The 20,866-nt window shown below is 31.0% G+C and overlaps 1 protein-coding gene across 1 annotated transcript; it reads right to left on the minus strand.

Annotated features, from left to right (window-relative positions):
* Positions 1–2,974: 2,974 nt before the first annotated feature.
* On the minus strand, positions 2,975–20,584 carry LOC148270753 (synaptogenesis protein syg-2-like; the record flags this gene model as incomplete). The annotated part of the gene is made up of 7 exons (XM_088242231.1): positions 20,550–20,584; positions 19,442–19,650; positions 18,519–18,629; positions 15,974–16,180; positions 12,025–12,176; positions 10,593–10,737; positions 2,975–3,105 (listed from the first exon to the last, which is right to left on the minus strand). Coding segments are annotated over exons 1-7 (990 nt in total), but the record flags the coding sequence as incomplete, so codon positions are not given.
* Positions 20,585–20,866: the final 282 nt, after the last annotated feature.

A 20,866-nucleotide genomic window follows, 5' to 3' on the forward strand; every position in this document is an offset into this window, starting at 1 on the left:
ATCGTCATCGTCATCGTCATCGTCATCGTCATCGTCATCGTCATCGTCATCGTCATCGTCATCGTCATCGTCATCGTCATCGTCATCGTCATCGTCATCGTCATCGTCATCGTCATCGTCATCGTCTCGTCGTCGTCGTCGTCGTCGTCGTCGTCGTCGTCGTCGTCGTCGTCGTCGTCGTCGTCGTCGTCGTCGTCGTCGTCGTCGTCGCCGTCGCCGTCGCCGTCGTCGTCGCCGTCGCCGTCGCCGTCGCCGTCGCCGTCGCCGTCGCCGTCGCCGTCGCCGTCGCGTCGCCGTCGTCATCGTCATAGTCATCGTCATCGTCATCGTCATCGTCATCGTCAACGTCAACATCAACGTCATAACGTAACGTAACCATTAACGTCAACCATTGGTACATAGAACATTACATCGGTACACCAAATGCAGTGTAAAGAGGACTCACCGCCACTTGATTGGATTTTTCAGCATTTTTATTTTTAAGTATCCATCGAATCGGAAACAAAAACTTACCCTGCTTCTTTAGAATAAAAGTTAAAACCCCCAAATTATTAAAATAATTTGAAACGGTATTTATTACTAACGGTATTGGATTAAAATCACTCTCAATTTTTAAATGAATGTTCCAACTCAAATGGTTCCAAAATTTATTGGACCTATCTGCATCTTCAATATCGCTTCCTTCCACGCCATCTAACCCTTTCGAAAAATGATCAAGACGAAATGCGCTCGTTGACCTTTAGAACCCAATAATTCATCCCTCGGCCTTACTGTTAACGATTTATCAAACCCTGGGGTATATTCTACCCACGGGGTGTATGCCGCCCCCTGGGGTATTTCTCACCCATGAAGTTTGCAGTCACGCGAGACCCGGTTTTGTCTTTTCCAAGAGGAATTTCCTATCATTCAATTTCGTTGATTTAGAAAACTTTGATTTTACTATGGAAGAATGATTTTTAAACACATCCATGAACTCACTTTTTAATGATTAAAATGAAGATAATATGTGATTTTAAAATACTTGCTTCAAAGTAAACCGTAAAGTATTTTTAATAATGTTTTGTCTAGGTGGATAAAAAAATCATTTCTGATTGTAAAAAATAGTCGACGGCTACTCTCAGGTAAAAATTTTGGAAAAGGAAATCGAGTAGAGAAGAATCCGCCTCATTTTGTAGTGGTTGTCGTAATCGCCTACCATTATTGAGGTCCTTGGTTCGAATTCTTGCGGAGTGGACGTGAAATATTGGTTTCAAAGGTGCTGGTACTCTGCGATATTTCATTGTTCCTGGACTAGCACCTGAAGCGTAAGACCGGTCTTTTGCAGTGCCTTACGCACAATTAGATGCATATATGTATATGATGGTGATGATAATGATCATTGATGTTTTTTGTAGATAGTCAATGATTTAGATAAAAATATCAATAAAATTTCTTAGGTAGGTTTAATTTATCCAGAAAATGCTTACTTAGGCAAAAACATTCGTTGGTCAAATAAAACTAAATAGTAAAACTAAACCATGAAAAATAATATATATTTTTAAAAAAATCGTTAAACTGTAAAGGGAATTCTTTTATTTGTGTAACAACTTTCTAATAAAAAATAAATTTACAACTATAACTATTTTTATCGAATACTACATCGAATGATTTGTTTTAATTTTTTTATTAATTAAAAATAAAAATGAAAAGGGAACAGGGTAGGGGAGGGAAATAAAAGGGTGCTATTTTTTTTAAATCAAATTATCAGCACAATACAGTGTATTAAACGAATTTCTTTCAATTCTAATAGCCATTTCTAATTTTTTTTTCTTTGTTTGTAATCATCATAATTTAGACTGTTAAACCTACATTTGACCCTTTTCATGTTAGCCTTTTAACTTGTATTTTTTTTTTTAATTTTCGTCAAACAGTAAAGTGCTTGGCCATAAACAATAAAGTGCTTGGCGAGCGTTTTGCAGCGCGGCGCGGCGCGGGCACGGTACGCGGCGAATCCTTGCCGCGCCCGCACGGTGAACAATACACTTGTTACCATATGTTTAAGTTCTCCGCGTCCGTGCCGCGCTGCAAAACGCTCGCCACTATGGCCGTGCGCTGTATGTTTTCGTCAATAAATTAATCACTAATATACCGCATCTGATGAAAAATTGCGTGGACATGTGGCAGTTGATTTGTGTAGACAGAAAGGTATCGTATTTTAAAAAAATGAATTAACCCTATTTTGTTTATATTTTTCTTCCGAAAAAAGTCTTAAGTAGTAAAACCAATAAACAAATTTTAACAGAAATAAAGAACACTTTAGAAAGGGAAATATGGAAGTCTAATCATTTACAGGGCTTATCTGTCATTGGCTGGTTTAAGTGGCCACATTACACATTTTGTAACATTTAGCATGTTGCCTATGTTTGAACATCCATATTTCTTCAATTCTTCCACCTGTTGATTTGAGTGAAATTTATTTTAGGTCATAAGCCCAGTAAATATGCTTAAGCATCCATATTTCCTTATCTCATTTGAGAACATTTGTTCTCCATCTCTGTTTTAATGTGTTGACGTAATTAATATTTAGGGGGTGAAATCCAGTATCTTGTCTCTAAACATTTGAACATACTGAAAATATCGTACAATAAACAATCTTTATTAAAAGAGGAGAACGCTACCATTCTTGAAAATCATTAACAAATAGTTAACCTTAAGAAATCGATTGTTCATGTTATGTTACATTAAAAAAATAAACGTTTTGCTTGAATTTTGAAGTGAGTTCAATAACCGAATAAAACTTGTGTTTGTAACAAATGAAATCCTAACATTTTATAGTTCATCGACATTACGAAACCATGAATGCTACCTAGAACTACAAAATACTTCCAACATTGGCTTCTTCACAGCCTTTTTAAGCAGGCAAGATTGGTTAAGGCTCGCGGGGGGCATCCACGGTACGTAGCAAGATAGCACGGGGCAAAATAAAATCACTTACCGCTCGAAACCAGGCATACTTGTCAACTGGTGGTCTAGCTTCAGTATTGCAAATCAGCTGAACATCGCCTCCTTCTTTAAGGGATGCAGGATTCTCACTCGATCCCACGCTGATGGTCGCTCTTGGAGGAACTGAAAGAATAAGCGTTAATTAAATTTAGTTTTCATTTTTTTATATATATGTGCATAAATACGCCTAACGAAATAAAAATAATACACTCAAAGAGGCAAATACAACCAGAAATTTTCGTTTAATGTTTAAAAGTTTTTGCGTTTTCATAAAAATTGACAAAATAAATTTCTGATTCAATTCACACACAAAACAATTTTTTTTTATTTTGGAAGCAGAGTAAGAAAAACACTTTTTTGTTATAATGTTTCACATTCAAAACAAAAATCAAAAAATATTACAACAAAATTTTAAATTTTAAATGGTAAATCATGCAGTAAAAATCCTTGTACATTTCATTCACTTTTTTTTCATCCTTAACTTTCTCGGCTGCAAGACTGCTGAGTCTTGTCTTTCTTTTCATATTGTCTTTTTATTTTATTCTTTGCGTGTGACAAGTTCTACTTTTATACATATTTTTTTGTGAATAAACTTAACTACTGTTTTATAAGTATAAGTAATGTTATTTTTCCTGATGAAAATAAAATGAAATATTTTCAAAAGCAAACAGTACTTATCATAAGAAGAATAACTTTTGTTGAGGAAAAAACCAACGTTTGCGGTAAAATGTTAGGACATTGTTGGACTTTAAAATCATAAGATAAAAGGGTAACAATGTATTACTAATATAAATATTACGTAAAAAGCACTAAGTGCCGTTTATTTCAATAAAATAAATAAATATGCTTTTCAATCTCGCTATTTTATTTATATTTTCTGAGAAAGATTAAGTATCTAAGCACTAATGACAACAATGAAATACTAATGACTTGAGAAAACATTTTTTTACCTGGGTATTTTTAATACTGGTATTATAAAAATACAAATAATCAATAACTATAACTTATAACTTAGAACTAACATAACTTTAAAAATAGAAAAACTGATAATAAATTAATAAAAAATGAAGAAATGTTTCATAACATGTTCAATGATACGAGGATAACATAAAATTAAAATTTGTTAAAATTTAAATGTCACAAAATAAAAGTTTTTATTTATTTATTAAATAAAATTTATTTATTTATTTATTTATTTATTTATTTATTTATTTATTTATTTATTTATTTATTTATTTATTTATTTATTTATTTATTTATTTATTTATTTATTTATTTATTTATTTATTTATTTATTTATTTATTTATTTATTTATTCATTTATTCATTTATTCATTTATTTATTTATTCATTTATTTATTTATTTATTTATTTATTTATTTATTTATTTATTTATTTATTTATTTATTTATTTATTTATTTATTTATTTATTTATTTATTTATTTATTTATTTATTTATTTATTTATTTATTATACATATACGGCCTAAGCCAATTACAATAGTTACATGAAGAAACATAAATGCAAGAAACTGAACAAAAAGAACATAAAATTATTTATTATTAAAATTAAAACTATTTTACTGGAATGCATATTTCCTTTAGATATTCCGGAGCAGAGTTGTGCAGTGACTTATACATAAGCCAACAGAGTTTTTATTCGACCTTCTGTGGAAAACGTAGCCAGTGTAGTTTCCGAAGTAATGGAGTGATATGACTGAACTTAGAGATTCCGAAAATAAGTATCGCTGCAGCATTCAATACAGATTGTAGGCGAGTCATTTTGTTTATTAGTAGACTTGCATATATATCATTACAATAATCGACCCTAGACACTTTAAACGCATTTATCAATTGACGGGCGGCATCAACCGGCAAGTTTTTGCGTATGCATTTAATTTGTCTCAGCTGGTAGAAGCATGAATTAATCGTTCTAGGCTTCGCCCTCGCATCCGCGTGGAAATTTGTTTTCCCACCAGTACTCCCAATGCTTTTTTGTTATTTATTGATATTTTTGAGGCAAATGGATTATTGCACTTATGAATCCGTTTTTTTTTCTTATATTTTGCGTGAATCTGTTGTTATAAAATGTGAAAAATCAATTTTATTTTCAAAACATACTCATGTATAAATGTAATTTTTTATTTTATTTTATTTCATTGGAAAGCCAACAGACATTTATACATTTATAAGAATCAATTATACCATAAATACATATCATAAAATCCAATTAGAGGCTTCCACATAATATTGTTATTGTAAATGTTGTCACATAAAAATTATACATAACATAAAATAATTAATCATACAAAACTTATAATATTACTAGAAATGTAAATGAATATTGGTCACACAGTTGCACATTAAAACAAATAATACAACTATAGTTGACCATACAGTGTTCATTTATTATGTGCCTACATACAGAACTGCACATCACCTGCATAATATAGGCTGCGGATTCAAGGCGCAACATCATAACTTGAATTATTTTTGGAAATTTCACTTTTAAAGGAAGTTAAAGATATGTTATTAATATCAATACAATTTAATTTTTGATTACACATATGGCAGGTTCTATTTACAAATGAATTTTGAAAAGATTTAGTTTTACATTTAGAAATTTTAAAAAGAGATTGGTTTCTGGTCTGCGTTACTGGGACTCTAAAGAGGAAAATTAATAAGTGACAGAATCTTAGGGCAATCTATCATGTTATTCAAAGTTTTATACATAAAAATGGCATCAGCCATGTTCCTTCGAGTTTGGAGAGTTTGGAGTTTATGTAAGTTTATAGACTCATCTGGACCTGTATTCTGAGTCAACCGTCTAAAATTGCAATACGATAAAAATTTTGATTGTATAGATTCAATTCGGTTAGTGTATTTTTTGTATTGAGGGCTCCAAGCGGGAGATGCGAATTCTAATTGACTTCGAACAAATGTGAAGTAAAGAGTTCTAAGAGTGCGCGCATGATTGAATTCTCTCCCTATACGGAAGAGGAAACCTAACATTTGGTTTGATTTTTTCACAATTGAGTTGACATGTGCCTCAAACGTTAACTTATTGTCAAGTAATGATAAAAATACTGTGTTTCGTTTTATTCCGATTTTATTTATAATTATTACCAGTGACAGGGTTTTGTCGCGACCGACATTATCTTCCACCAGTCTGATCGTGTTTTGTGGTGACCGACATTGTCTTCCACCAACACGACGAAGCCTGGTCACTGGTAAAAAACATAAATAACAGTGAAATAAAACTAAAAAACGTATTTTTACACAATAAATACGTTTTTTAGTTTAGGGCAGCTTTTCCGCCAAGGATACTTATGTCCTTAAATGCGGTGTGCGGTATGTGGTGGGCAAGCTGTGCACCGTTGGGCACGGATAATTTATGACTAATGGTGACAACTTTATGATTACTTATGTGAATATTTTAAGATAAACTTTTTTTATAAAAAATATTTAAAAAACAATTAATGGCTTTTTTATGCATGTTTATTTTGTTATAAAAAACCAATGTAAAATAAAATTTATTTCTTAAAAGGTTTTCTATAAATAACAATATTTCACTCCGAGCAATCTTCATAACTTTCTTACAATCGTTAAAAATTCCCCGGGCAAAAGAAAAGCAATAAAAGAAATCCAATTTGGATTCAATTTATATATCCGTACAAAAAAGTGAAGGATTCTTGTGAAAAACAAACTTAGACTATTTATTTAGGTTTGGTGTAAATAATTATACTATCCAGTGGAATAAAATATGGTGTAGGTACCTACCAAATTAAACTGGTTGAATTTTTTTTTTTGGATAATAATTAAACATAAAATACATGTTTAAATGAAAGTTCCCATTGACTCTACGACAGCTACAGGTATACTTAAATAAACGAAACTTTGGCAGAAAACAGTTTTTTAAAAATATTTTTTATGAGTTTCTGTATTGACCCCTTTAAAATACTCGCCATTTGTAACAATATATTGATGCAAACGCTGAATCCAATTGTCAAAGCACTTTTCATAGGCCTGCAAAGGTATGGTCTTTAGCTTTCGTGGCGAATTTTTTTTATGACCGTCTCAAAACGCGTTCCTCTTAATTGTGATTTTAGTCTTGGGAAAAGAAAAAAGTCAGACGGGGCCTGGTTTGGAGAAAACAGTGCTTGGCTGTTGACATTAGTCAAACTTTTGGACAAACACTTCGAAACAATCGATTCTGTATGAGATGGCGTATTCGTACAGTAATTCGACGCTGCTTAAAAGCAGAGTCTAAAGACAAAATTCAGTGTATTTGGGACAAGGCGATGCGTTTCATGACTAAAACATCGGCTTATCGATTGGCACGCATCGATTTTTCAACACGATTTGGCTTACGAAATTTCATTACACACACACATTTTGAGGCACGCTCGTTGTTCCAATTTGTTATTTATTGTAAAAATCACCCTCACAACAATTTTTCAATTCACCCAAACAGACGCCGACAGAATACAAATCATTCGATAGCCATGAAAATTTGACAGATTTTCAAAAACAGAACTGTAAAAAAAAATACCAATTGATGCGGCGCGAGCATTTCAAACTAGAAATTCCCGTTTATTTTTGATCATATTATGTTAAAGGTTCTGGCACATAATCTTATATATAATAATTTTTTTATCCCGCTTGGACAAATACATACATGTGCTTAAAAATTCCATGAAATATGTGCAATAAACTTCCTTTATAAAAATGACATATTTTTATTATTTATGATATACTTATCTGATCATAAAAATCAATAATAAGCCATTTACTGTAGATAAGCGTAAAGTAACAGTCCTACTGCTAGCACTTTAAGATCAAATGACCTTAAGTGAGCCAAGACAGGCCATCACAGTGAGAGCCATGTAAACAGAGAAGGGATTCAGAAAAGTGGATCGATCAGATTGAGAGCAAACACAATGAAGTACTGGATACTAACTGGTGGTGATAAGGTTAGCTTATAGTGGTTTGTTTTCCAGTTTTCCTGTGTCCGAAATACACAAAATGGTGAAATCCTCGGGCACTTGGGGATGTTTGAAGGGTTTGATGGATTGGTAAATAATTTAAAGGGGACGATTTACGATTTTATTTGAAGACACAGAATTCTGAATTTGATGACATATCAAAAGATAAAATTGATCAGATTTTAAAATAAATATTTAAACTGAAATAATACAGATTTACGTCTAATTTGTTTAACAAAAATAGGTCATATATTTAAATAATCACGAGCTTTCGTTTTTTCTCCCATTTCTCGTTCGTTTTTCAAATTGTGTTCAAAAGTACAGTTTTTATTTTTTCATGTCTACATGTACATATTGTTTCGACAAAACTCGTCAAACATGAACTGGTAATAATTTGTGTAGATTTTTTCGATCACTGTTATCAATAAGTTTCTTTTTTTAGTGATCCCCGTGTAAGTTGGTATCGTTCCGACGTTTTAACTACCATTGCAGGAGCCATATTTAGGTTAACTGTGTTTGTTTTGTAAAAATATGTATTTATGTCTAGTAATTTGTATTATTGAAATACACAAACACCCAAATAACGTAAATAAAGACTGCTGAAATTAAACTCAACATGGTTCCCGGCACTAATCACTACATAAATGACACGGAATGTGCATACTGCCGACTGCGACACGATATAAATTACAAGTACAAACCCATGTTTTTCTGATCCAAATTCACCCAAAAAAGATTCATATGGGTTATTATTTTACTGCTTTTGCCAGTAAATCAATAATAATTATAATTTAGGGAACAGAAAAGTTTAACTCGGTAGTCAGATGCCAGAAGGAACCATCTGTGATTTTCAAAAATGTTCAGGAGAGCTGAAATACGTCTTAATTTCAAGACTTTAATCCACAAACTAAAATATTTTAGTGTTGTTTTTCAATAATAAATTACCATTCTAAATGACGCGGATTTTTTTTTCTGCGTGTATTTACTGAAATATTAATTAAAACTTTTGAAAACTTAAACATAGACAAAAATACAGATGGTCCCTTCTGTCATCTGACTACCGAACTATTTTCAGGGTTTATAATCGGTCATTGGCTATTTTAAATGATCATATTGTCCTGCATTTTTTTAAAATAGAACAATTGAGACACAAAAACGTGATTATATTTCCGTACATAAAGTTAATGAACTTAATTTTTGATAATTTGCTATCGTGATTATAAAGATAAAGCATCCGCATGGATACAGAATATTTACTACACAAAGTATTTATTTTCCCAAACTATCCAACACAGTCAATAGTGACTATAATGCAGTTTTACTGGCGCTATGAAGCTTTTATGAGGCCCTTTGAGCTTTCAAGAGCTTTTCGCTGCTCAATCCAGAGAGAAATATTGTATTGCAAGTGTTTGACTTGCAATATCATCCTCACAGTCATCAGATATGCCCTTTAAACCTACAATCAATACTAAAAGAGGCTCTAACACTGTGATTTACTGTAGATTGAGCTCTCATAAATGTGAAGGGAAAATTGCATCTACCAAATTGATCCATTCGAGAGACATATAAAATGAGAATAAACTAAATTCTCGGTAGATAAATCTTTTTTTGCATATAAATAAAACCAATAATGCAAACATTGACTTAACCCTTTGCTTTGGAACAAATTTCTCGAGCAGTAATATAACTCACGTATTTATTTATTCAATTTTTTGTACATAATGTTATTTGTACATTGGCGGGCTTATTGCCAAATGGCAATTTCTTTCAACCAACCAATAAAATAAAAGTTTATTTTTATAATTCAAGTTACATAACACATTCAATGGAAAAAATATTGAAAAGCTAAAGATATATAAAAATAGAAATTAACGTATTTGTTTATAAATTACCTTAAATTAAAACTGTTACTCAATGGGAAAAAAAAAGAGGAAAGAGGAAGAAGGAAAGGAGGAGAGATTAAGGAAGAGAAAGGAGATGTTTCTTCAGACGTATCTCCTATATAAAAATGCATTTTGATGTTACTAATCACTGTTGGTACATATTTTGAAATTTTTAGTAGTTTTGGACATGAAGTAATAAATTCCGGAAAATGACTCGTAAAATAACTTTTCATTACAATGATGATAGCTAATAAGTTTTTTTTCAGTGTGGTAGTATGTTGTGGTTTTTTACTGAAAATAATAACTTTAAAAAATCATCATCATACCATGTCCGCTCCCTAGTAGAGCATATGGTATCCACAAAGATAAATAACAACATAATAATAATAGAAATATAACAATTTTTCATATTGCAATTCCTTGATGATGCAAATTCGTACCACTGTTTTGTACTATTGTTTTTTACATAGAGTTAAAAAAAAAAATATGTCAGTGTTTTCAAGGTATGAACGAGCTTCCATTCAAGCCATTATTATTAGTAGGTATATTATGTATTATTTTTTTTATTAGTCTCGAAGATGTCAGAAAAGCGATGAAACCGGTCACTGGATATTCCAAATTGTGGATTAAAGTATCACTCGTCTTTTGTTTCTATAATAAACTATAATAAACTTCCATCAAGAATTTTCACTTACAAACATAAATTTTATGTGTAATTAATAATTCATTCGAATATCCTTACAAGCCACGTTGATAGTCCTAGTTTCTTCCAGGACTCCCCCGGGAAACCAAGGATTAGTCGCCCTGCAAGTCAAGTCCTTTCCATCGTCTGATGACGACAGAATCAGTGTTGCTATACTAGACGTATTATTTCCAGATGTTGTCACCTGCAAACAATATCAAAACCTTTGAAAAAAGTACTTGGGTATTTCAGTGGCACTACGTAATTAGCTGATTGTGCAGGGGAGGCATTAAAAGTTACTTAAAAATTCATTTTTTACCATAAAATTTTGGATGCTATCTCTTAAGTTAACTCTTGTGTGGCTGTGGTGTAACAAGAGTTTACATTGAATCCAAGACTTGATACATCTCTTTTATTTATTTAAATTATGAAGGTGTATTTTTTGTTTCCTTCAAATTGATATTTTTACATTCGATTTTTTTTTTTTTTTCATAAATATGCAAGATTTTGAAAAAAAAAACATTTGTCCTTACCATGCAAAGAATATACGAATAAAAGTTTATGCTAATACTACAATAAATTTGTTTTACTGCATATGAAAGAGCACGAGAATATTACAAGGAAGAAAGAGACGCTGTTCATGTGGAAAATGCGTTTCTAACCAATAAGTTAGTTATTAAAAATATTGAAAAGTATAATGTTAAGTTTATTTTTATTGATAATATAAATACTTTTTTAATGATTATTATATTTTAGTAAATAATTTCACTTTCGTATTTATGTATGTATAATTTTATGATTTATCAACATATTATGATTTTTTAGGCCCTGCCCGTGCTAAGCCATAATAATTAATACCTAATCATAAAGTTAATTGAAATACTTTATAAAAACATATGAGACAATATAAATAAAAAGTCAAATACAAGAAATAACATTAAACACCTTAATTATAGTATTTAAATGTGATACAATATCAAAAATAATAATTAAATTTATAAAATTACAATGCAAATAAAACAAATTACATTAAGAACCCTTAAAAGTTTTAAACCCCAGTAACAACGTAAACCAGTATATAATATAAAAAAATCATTAAATATAATGTAATATTTCATCATCATCTTCATTCCCTTTCAGCACATAATGGTGCATAGGGCACTGCATTGGTACACCAATCGCAGCGTATAATGATCATTTTTGTGTTACATGAAGGTAAGATGATCGGTATTTCGCTTCAGGTAACAGACCAAGGACTATGCATGGTAGGCAAACGCTCTGACCATTACACCGCGAGGCCGACAATAAAATGTCTAGTCCAAAGCAAAGGTTATAATAATTTACATATGGTACTTATGAACTTATGTAAAATATTTATAGGTTCAATAAATATTCGCCAGAATAAAAGATTGAAAAAAAAAAAATTATTCAATAATTCAGTAAAATATTTTGAATTGTAATGTTAACATATTAAGAAAAGTACAATTCTTACCGTGACCGGATGTGATCTGATAACCTCCCCGTCTAGGAGCCAAGAAAGTCTAGCTGCGGGATACGAACCCGTGGTTTCACATCTTAAGGCTTGGGGCTTTCCGGCGGACAAGAGATCATTCGGGGTTACGATGTGGACCATAAAAGGTTTCACTAGAATAAAAAAAATCAAAAAACTCATTTGTACCATCTTGGAATAGAAGAGAAATTGTATATTTTATAAATGTTGCAAAGACCACACACAAAACTGTATTATTAACCCACATTTACGCTAGTTTATTCTAAAGATCCGTTGAAAATAAATTAATCAAACTGAATTAAACTTGAAAAATGTACTTTAAAGCAGAGGTTTATTTATTTATGCTTTAATAAGTTAGTTTATAACCCTGTAAGAACTAATATAAACTTTAAATAACAAGAATTTTTTATTACAATATCTCAAGAACATAATTTTTCAAATTAATTTGAGATATTTCAATGCTTCCTGTTTCTTTTATTTCTTCAGGCAACTCATTGTACAGCTTCAATCCCTTATACAATGAGTTTTGAGACTCTATTTTTCTCTTTATTGGTAATCTTATCTTCTTTTGTCCCTACTTTTACATACATGACTTGTTGGTAAAATTTGATTATGTTTTTAATAGTGAGTTTACGAGTCAGGAATACATTTTTAATTCAACCACATATTTTTGAAAGGAAGAACCCACTTTGTCTCAATTTCAAAGGCTTGCAAGCAAGTTGGAATGAAAGTGGAAGGAAATTATGAAAATACACTACAACACCCAGACCGATAAAGAAAAAAATATTTCATGTATTTTTTTCTTGCAATTAGCGGGTATTGAACCCACGACGCTAGTTTTACAACTGGCTGTCTTACCAACTACGCTACGGCGACTAGACACCCCTGTCTAATGTATTCTGGTTAAATAATAAAAAAACAAATATCTAAAAGATCGCGATTTCATATTCTCAAATTAAAAATGTTCCAAAAAAAAATACCAAGAATTGTTTAATTTCACTTTAGAGAATCTTTAAAAATTTAGGCATACATACTTAAATTACTGGCGTACAAATGTGGAAATTTGTGCATTTTGTGAGACTGAGACAAGCATTATCGACAAAATTAAGAAAGAAGTGATGCGTTGGTTTTGTCATAGAGCGAATTGACGGGGAAAGAACGGCTAAAATAATGTATGATGCTGATGTTAATAGACACAAAAAATGAGAAATACTTGATATGGCACGACCGAATCAAAAAAAATCTTTAAAATGGGCATTTAAGGATCAAAAGAAGGAACAATTGGCGTACGTGCATGAGATGTGTGAATCTAAAGAGGTATGTATGCAATACAGAGTAATGTGGCATTGTATTGTAGCTGTCTACCCTTCGGGGAAACACCGTGATAGTTTGTTTCTGTAAACTATTGTTTAAATGAATAATTTTTATTATTTGAAACTTCGAAAATCTCCTTTCAAATTAAGTTCAAAAAGTCAAAACTAATTGGTACTTTTCGATATTTGAGCGAAATGCATTTTTGGTGTGTTTTAATACCAAATAATTTGAAACAGTGATAGTTATTTTAAAATATTCAAAAATCACAATTGGTTTTGTTACTTAATATGGCAAACGTAAAATCAAATTTATTTTCCAGCGGAAATTTACATGAAATAATAAATAAATATTTTATTTTAATACAGAAATTCAGAAAAACAAAAATATCATCCGAATGTCTCTCGAAGTTGAAAAAATTTAAAAGTCATGTACACTAAACTTTCGGAAAATAAACTAATAAACGTGAAAGCGAATTGTCTGGTATTGTATAATGATTATAGTATTTCTACCTATTGAAAACATGAATGCATGAAAGCGCTATTTCAAAATGTTCTTTTTTGCATAAATAAAGATGTCATGTAAAGTGTACCCCTTTCAAATAAAGCCAACAACACCAAAAAAAAGTTTTAAAAAAGCGCTGATTTTGAGAGCAAATGAAGGTGTTATTTTGTCAATATTTGTTCTGGTGTTTAAAACTTTAACCCCAGATATCTCTGTTTTTTTGTTTTTGTCACATAACACCTTAGTCCACTCATGTCTTTAATTAATGAAATTGATATCTTTAAGTATGTCTTTGTTAACAAATGCTCGATTTATCCTAGAAATTCAATCGAAATACTGTAGACAGATTTTTTAAATACAGCTTTTTTTGGAAAAAAAAAAATAAGTCTAGGGCCTGCTTTTGTTGTGAAAATGTCTTTCACGTTTGAATCAAAAAGTTTTTAGAACTATTGCATTTACTGACTATTGCGAATGCCAGTTTTTTTACTATCGATAGCTGGTGCTGCTTATTGCATAAAACGTATTCTAGCGGGCAAAAAACGTCAACTTTGCCAATGAAATAAATCTTTGGTCGTAAAAATTTTGAAAAAGATAAAATTGCGGGAATACTTCTGCTTATCTGAAGTCCTGGGTTCGATTTTTGGCAAAGTTGACATTAAATATTTTTTCTAAGTACCTACACGTGTTTTTTCATTCATCAACATCATCATTCCACTTTCCGCACTCAGTGGTGCGTAGGGCAATGCATTTGTAAACAAAATGCATCATTTTTTTATTATCTGTTACGTGAATATAAAGTGATTTGGTCTACGCTTCAGGCGTAGGCTCAAGAACAATAAAGTATTGCAGTTTAAATAACCCCAAAAGTCAATATTTTATATCCACTTTGCAAGGAATCAAACCCAGGATATCAAATATGGTAGACGAGCGTACTTACAACTACATAACGAAGGAGATTTCTCGTCCTCTATTTGATTTTCATATTCAAAAGTTTCAACTGAGAGCAGTTATCGAGTCAAAACACTCGTTTAAGTTCTGGATTTATTTCACATAAAAAACTGTATTTTTCATCCGTTTAAACACAAAAAAAAAACAATACATTGAAGCACAGTACTTATAATTAATCAAAACTGTGCAAGGTTTGCTTAAATGTTTGCATAACTTTGAGGGTGCAAACCGTTGGTACGAAAGGGGCTCCTATATTGGTCCAAGATATGGCATACCTTTCTCTGTATTTGTTTATTAACTCAATCTTTTTACAGAAAATAAAAATAAAGTTAACGCATTAAAAATTAAATATACGAATTCTTTGACTGAGAAGAAAAACACAGGAAGTTGTTTCGTTCAAGCGAGGTAATTATTTTACGGACTTGTTTCTTAACGTGCCGGAAAAGCAAAAAGTTTGTTAAGATTTTTAATGAAAAAAATTGACTAACAAATTCGCAATACTGACGTAAAGTTACTAACAAGGGTTTTATGCTGGAAAGACGTAACATTTTGTCACCCAAACGACAAAAGTCGAGTGGTCATCTCGATTGCTATGTCAAATTGCTATTCTTGAAAAACCTTTTACAATTTAATTGAAAAAGTGTCAACACTAACAAATACGTATTTATCTATGACTTTTGTGTCTCTTTTGAACTTCAATTTTATTCCACTATATATTGTTTCTAGTTAACCTTTTTGCTTATGTTATAACTTTTAAAACAAACGGAAATGTTTTACTAAGACACAGAAACATTTGAAAATATTGTTAAATAACAAATTAAGATATGTTACATGACTATTAAAGAAAGTGGCAATCAAGTTGGGGTAGAGAAGGATTCAAACCATGGAGCCGTGAGTCCGAGACACTAGCCACGCAACCACAACTCGATTCGATAAACACGTTATTGTAAGACGTCACTCCCGCTAAAAATTATTTTTTCATTTATTTATGTAAATGGAAACGTTTATGTAAATTTGTATTTTAAATATTTAGAAATTTTTTTATTAGTTGAAATATTAGATACTTTTATTTTTTTCCGAATAAAAGAAAAATGCATCGTATCATTTTTTAACCGAAATCGAACCGTTCAAAATCAATTATTTTTTATTTAAAATTACTCATACTAACAATAAACTTGGAGGTGAACTTCTTTGACCGTTGGTGGCACCAAGTCGGATACTTCAGCTCTGCATTGAAGTCTTCCAGCATACAGTTTCCTAGTTACTGTTCCAATGAAGAGTTGGCTGCTTACAGTTCCAGTGGGACTTGTGGGATCTGGTATGCTATCCAGCAGCTCTGTTCCATGCCACCAAGATAGTTTTGGCGTCGGTCGACCTGGAAAATGAGTAAAACAGTGCAAAGTGTGAAATATAAAATTTAAAAAAATAAAAGTAATGAGAGAAGTAGAAAAAAGTAGTTAAAATACCAATTATGTAAAATCAAGAGAACCAATCAAATAGAAAATATTAAAAAGGGGTAATTAAGATAGTTTGGATGTACATAACACGCGGATGATCATTTTCATTCACAGAGTCTATATTTAATAAAATATACATATTATTACAATATTAATACATTATAAGGAAAACAAAGTATTAAAATATATTTTGTCCCGATAAACTATTTAATAATAGTTTGTCATCGGGTGCTCAGACATAAGTTTTAATTAATAATCAAATAAAATAGTACATACATGATACTGTATACGTATAAAATAATGAACGTATATCATTTTGTTTTTGATGCTTTGAAAAATATTATTAAGAATAAAAAAAACTCAACAAAATCAGGTAAAAATGGTTTAATGAAATATTTTTTTGAAAAGTAATAAAATTGAGTTAAATAATACAATTAAAATTAAAGAATAACCATTTACTTGGATATACTTTAAAAATAGGAAAAAAATATAAACACATGTATAAATAATGTCTGCTCATTAATGTAATCAAAAATAGATGAAAAATTAAAAAAAAAATCAGAAATTTCAATTCATATCTACAGAAAAAAAAATATGTGAAAATTTAAAGTACCTAATAAAATTAAGATCTAAAAAATGTTAATAAAATAATAAAGAAATAAATGAAAAGGTTAACCTAATAAAATAACAAAAATGTATTAAATGAGAGATAAAAAACATTTTACATAAATAATAAATCGAAATCAGTAAAAACATAGACTTTAATGCGTTCGCCAACTATTTTCAAAGTCTTGGGTTCAATTTCTGGCAGAGTAGATGCAAAATATTGTTTTTTAAGTTTTTTTTTAATGCAATATTTGAATGTTCCTGGACTACCACTTCAAGCGAAATACTGATTACCTTTTTTTTTTTTTTTTTATTAATAAAATATATAACACAAAAAGTACATTTATAGTCCCAGAAGTTATTAAAGAAACTCATTTGGGACCGCACATAAAAAAAATAATTTTTTGGACAATATATAATTTCATACATATTAATACATCCAAAATAGAAAAAAAACATTATTGTATAAGAAACATAAAACACCATCTATATAAATTACATTGAGTAGATCTGATTTTTGCTGGCAAAACCCCATATATATGATAGATAAGATATGTGGGACTGAATCATAGCGTAGTAAACGGCAAACAAAACGGAATGAAGAAGCAAGCCTCGAAGTCTATGCAATATGCCAGTTACGGGTGCCATTTTTGATTTTACATGCTCAAATTGGTAGCTCCATGAAATTTTGGAGTCGATATATAGTCACAAATATTTTGTTACATTGGTCTCTTCAATATAGCCTGTTCCGAGAGAAATATTGATATTTAAGTCCTTAATTTTATGAAACAGATTACTGAACTACGCGGGGTTTGGTTAATCAATACATTGTTCCATGCACTTCTGACGATGACGATGAAAAGCATAAAACCAGGAGTAAATAGAGACTTGGTTTAATCAGATCAATTGAATCCTTTATGAAGGATCATGGTGGTATTTTACGAGAACTAGAATGCTCCCTTCACTGCGCCCTTCCAAGCAGAGAGTTGGCGTTCACTTGTTGTGATTATTATTTGCGTACTGCAGTGAATTATTATTGACAACACTGCGGACAAAGTGTGAGTAGAAAAGTTGAAACACGTGTCTACTAAGGAATAAATATTTAAAAAAGCCCTCTCAAAACCTTTATTTAAGCTTAAAGAAAAAGTCGCTATTACAGGTGCATTTCGTTTTGCGGGTGTTTTAGTAAGGCCATATAAAAAAAACATTTTCAGCTATTCAGGAACAAATCATTTATACGATATTTATACATTTTGTAACTTTTTACCATTGTACATTTAAGTTTCATGCAAAGCATATTTCTTTAAAAGGGTATTTTTTTATTTTAAATAATGCTGTTTTAATTTTGTATTGCTAATAAAAAAGTTAGTTTACTTCTAAATATACATTGTGACTATAATATGTATACACTTAAATCATTGATTTTATATCCACCTTATTGAATATTATTTTTTGACAAGATATTGTCAAATAACAAGCAAAAAATCTCGAGTAATAAATAATGGTAGTTATCTAAAATGAGCTTCGCTTTTAAATGACTTTCTTTAAAAATTAAAATATTCAACGCAGCATGTCAAATAAGCGCAGGTTAATAAAATAAAATTAATGGTTTTTTACAAATTTTCTTAGTGAAATACAATTTTAAATTACCTCCATTTACTTGGCAAGCCAAATATAAATCGTATCCTTCTCGGAAAGGACCTGCAACTCCAGCTATTTCTCGGCCTTGTCCATCAAAAATTCTCGGTTCATTGGGAGCAACTGAAAAAAGTCGTTAGAGCATTGAAAATTATTGTATTGAACATCTTGCAGTGGGGCAGAGTTATCTCTATATCTCAAACTGTGCAATTGATTTAAGATCTGAAATAAAACTGGCCATGTCTTATTTTATTTATGTTAAATATTCCTAGTAAGCAATAACAAATGATTCGTATCTTCTAAATTAAACCTTCTTTTAAGCTGGGTCAAAAAAGAGTTGATATTGTCCTACTGTTCTGTCCGTGAGCGTTCACATAAGGGTAATGCAATCGCGTGCGTGTTATGGGTGAGCAATTGTCCTGCGGAGATAGCCTGCCTGTCTATTTTTAACTAATTTAGTCTAATATAAGTGATAATGCGCAGCTTCCTGTTTTAAAGTAGATGTATTTGTGGGAAAATCAACAAGACAATTGTTATTTAATATAAAATACCGTCACAGTTTATGAATTCTTTCAAAAGTAAATATAAAAATCAAAAAGCGCACCCAGCGCCCAGCCAGTTTTCAGTCAATAAAGAAACTAGCAGATTACGTCAGCTTATTCTTTGAAGTAATTTTCTTTCGTAAAATCTAAATGCTGTCATTTCCTCTTTCAGTAAGCTTGTTGACTGCATATATTATCTGAAGATTGTCTATTTGAAAAATAGTATTTCAAACATGATTTTGTATCAGTTTTATACATAATATATTATAACTTCCATAAGGCCTGTTTTTTTTTCAATATTATTCAATTGGCATAGGACATAGGACATGTGCCGTTTGACGAGCCCTTTTTTGACATTATTAATATTTTAGTAAATATATTTTAGTAACTTACCCACGAGGGACAGATTGACTTTAAAGTTTCTCGTTGGAGAATCGAAGAAATCGACTCTGCAGCGAAACACTCCTTCATCAGCCAATGATACATCCTTAATGGCCAAATGTGCATCCTGGGGTTTGCTTTCGTCCAATATAAAGTGGGTCCTGGCTCCGAGATCGTCAGTCGTGGCCCAGTGAACAAGAGGACCGCTTCGGAAATCCAAGCTAGAAATAAAAAAACGTTAGTTAGAAAAATTAGGTAAAAAAATATGCCAAAATCCAAATTTCAATAAATTAATTTATTTATATCCACGCCCAATGGGCATTTTTAAGGACACATTATTTGTACATAGAAAATTGTTATAATAAAAGTAGAAAGACTCAGTGGCATATAGTAAACTTTGTGGGAGTGGAAGCGGGAGAAAGGTGTTTATAATTTAATTTGATTCAGCAATCGTTTGAAAGAAGACAACTTGTTATCAAAAAAATCTAAACTGGTATGTTTGTTGGCAGACCTTAGAATTCTGGGCATTGGGGATTGAAAACCATAGTTAGCTCTATGGTTTTCGGTATTAAAGAGTAAGTTTTGTCTGAGGATTCTAGTTGGGATATTTAATGTTTTTAAGCTCAGTAGTTCAGGCGCATCAAAGAGTGAGTTGAGAACTTTTTATAGGACTAGAAGGCCGGATTTATTTCGACGGTCTTGAAGAGAAGATATATTTAAGGTAGTTTCTAACTCGTTATACGTATATTGGTTTCTGGATAAGCCCAACCTCTAGCCTATCTTTTTCAAAAATTGATGTTGAACTGATTCTTGATGTGAAAATCACAATATGGAGACCAGATAACAGAGGAATACTCTAGGTGCGGGCGAACCAGGAAACATAAGAGAGATTTGAGGGTATTGATATTTTTGAAGTCAGTTGTGCTTCTGTTAATAAATCCAAGGAATTTAAAGGATTTATTGATAACATGTTCAATATGAATTGTAAAAGAAAGTTTAGTGTCAAGTATAATACCAAAATCTCGTATACCAGACACAGATGATAATATTTCATCGTTCAGTGAGTAGTCGTATATGATTAGATTTTTCAGACGAAAAAATCTCATAACCTTGCACTTACTTAAGTTGAGATGTAGATGATTGGATGAGCACCATGTGCTAAAAGACAGCAAATCATATTGTAATAGTTTAATACTTATATTATAAATGCCACGGGGTGCTTGTTTGTTTGTCATTTGTGCTTCCTTCACGTCTCAACGGAGCGACGAATTGATATATTTTTGCATAGGGATAGCCCAAGACGTGAAAGGTGAAAAAGAATACTTATTTTTCAACAAAAAAATTTTGAAAAGTCAAATAAAAAAAACATGTAACAATATTATATCTACAATAAGCATCATTATTCGCAGTAAGGTGGGACGTCAAAGGGAATCAATC

The sequence above is a fragment of the Micrasema longulum genome, unplaced genomic scaffold, assembly GCF_059751315.1.
Source record: "Micrasema longulum isolate JH-2025_06_02 unplaced genomic scaffold, ASM5975131v1 h1tg003458l, whole genome shotgun sequence".
Taxonomy (NCBI): Eukaryota; Metazoa; Arthropoda; class Insecta; order Trichoptera; family Brachycentridae; genus Micrasema; species Micrasema longulum.